This window comes from Octopus bimaculoides, chromosome 28 (genome assembly GCF_001194135.2).
Source record: "Octopus bimaculoides isolate UCB-OBI-ISO-001 chromosome 28, ASM119413v2, whole genome shotgun sequence".
Lineage (NCBI taxonomy): Eukaryota > Metazoa > Mollusca > Cephalopoda > Octopoda > Octopodidae > Octopus > Octopus bimaculoides.
Genome location: NC_069008.1, coordinates 14,990,681 through 14,991,742, shown reverse-complemented (window position 1 = coordinate 14,991,742; position 1,062 = coordinate 14,990,681). Strand labels below are relative to the sequence as shown.

The 1,062-nt window shown below is 33.7% G+C and overlaps 1 protein-coding gene across 1 annotated transcript in view; it reads right to left on the bottom strand.

Moving 5' to 3' along the window:
• The window catches only part of LOC106873077 (uncharacterized), a 7,760-nt gene extending 7,152 nt beyond the window's left edge, over positions 1–608 (bottom strand). The window contains exon 1 of the mRNA XM_014920298.2: positions 284–608. Within this exon, the coding sequence (XP_014775784.1) occupies positions 284–388 (105 nt within the window). The 5' untranslated portion in view covers positions 389–608. The remainder of the gene's footprint in view (positions 1–283) is intronic.
• Positions 609–1,062: the final 454 nt, after the last annotated feature.

Sequence of the window (1,062 nt, the reverse complement as noted above, 5' to 3'; positions counted from 1 at the left end):
GACAGAGTAACTGAAAGTTAAATGTTTGTTTTTTAAGCATATTTAAATTGTTTGTTTCTTTTTTTTTTCATTGTTCATTGAGGTGGTTGTGAGGTGTGCCAAAAATAACAGCTAAATAAGATTTTTTGGATAAATCTTTTAAAGTTTATTAGCTAACACTTCGCTCAGAGATTTAAAACTACCTCAATGAATCAATGTGTATTTATAAAAACTTCAAGCAGTTTCCGTACTTTCGTATTCGCCAAAAACATTATCTTTGATTGCTGTAGTAATTCAAACTTACCGCTAACCAGCGTGTGTGTTCAGTATCGATGATATTGGCATCTGAATGAGAGCACAATACAAGATTCGCATGGCCATCGGAGGTTGCCATTACGAATGCTAGCATATGTTAACTTGGTTGTTTGCAAACGAATACTTTACTGAGGTCCGGAACTCTCGTGGGAAAAAAAAATATTCGCTTCCCGTATGTTATATATACAAACGATACGCATGCGCAATAATTGTACTTCCGTAATTACCTTCACGTTAGAATTTTTAAACGATAATGGATTAACTTCTACAAACCCTGGATTGTTTCTGAACTTCATACACACACACACACACACTCAAAGTACGTTTAATACATATACACACACTTTGTAATAATTTTTTCCTTTACGAAACATTTCTGTGAGTATTAAACATTGAAAATATTTAATCTTAAATTCAAATTACGACAAACGTAAATACGTAAATAAACAAACGAAGTTTGCTTTTAGAAGCGTTGAGATGTCCTTAGAAAGTTCACCTACACTTTTCTCTGCAAAATAGGGGTAGTTTATCCTGTTCAGGCTATATTATTAGCATTATTCTGCGATTGAGAATTTAAAATCACTTCTTTAATGTAATCTTAATTTTGTAGGTAGACGTTCCGTTTGCACTACTTAAATACAGAGGTCCCTAAAAACTAACCCAAACCCTTAGGGGATCTCTGTATTTAAGTAACACCCGTGAGCCTACCGGGATCCGGATCTAGATTCCGATTCTGAAAAAAATTTTCAAAATCGCAGCTTCAAAAAT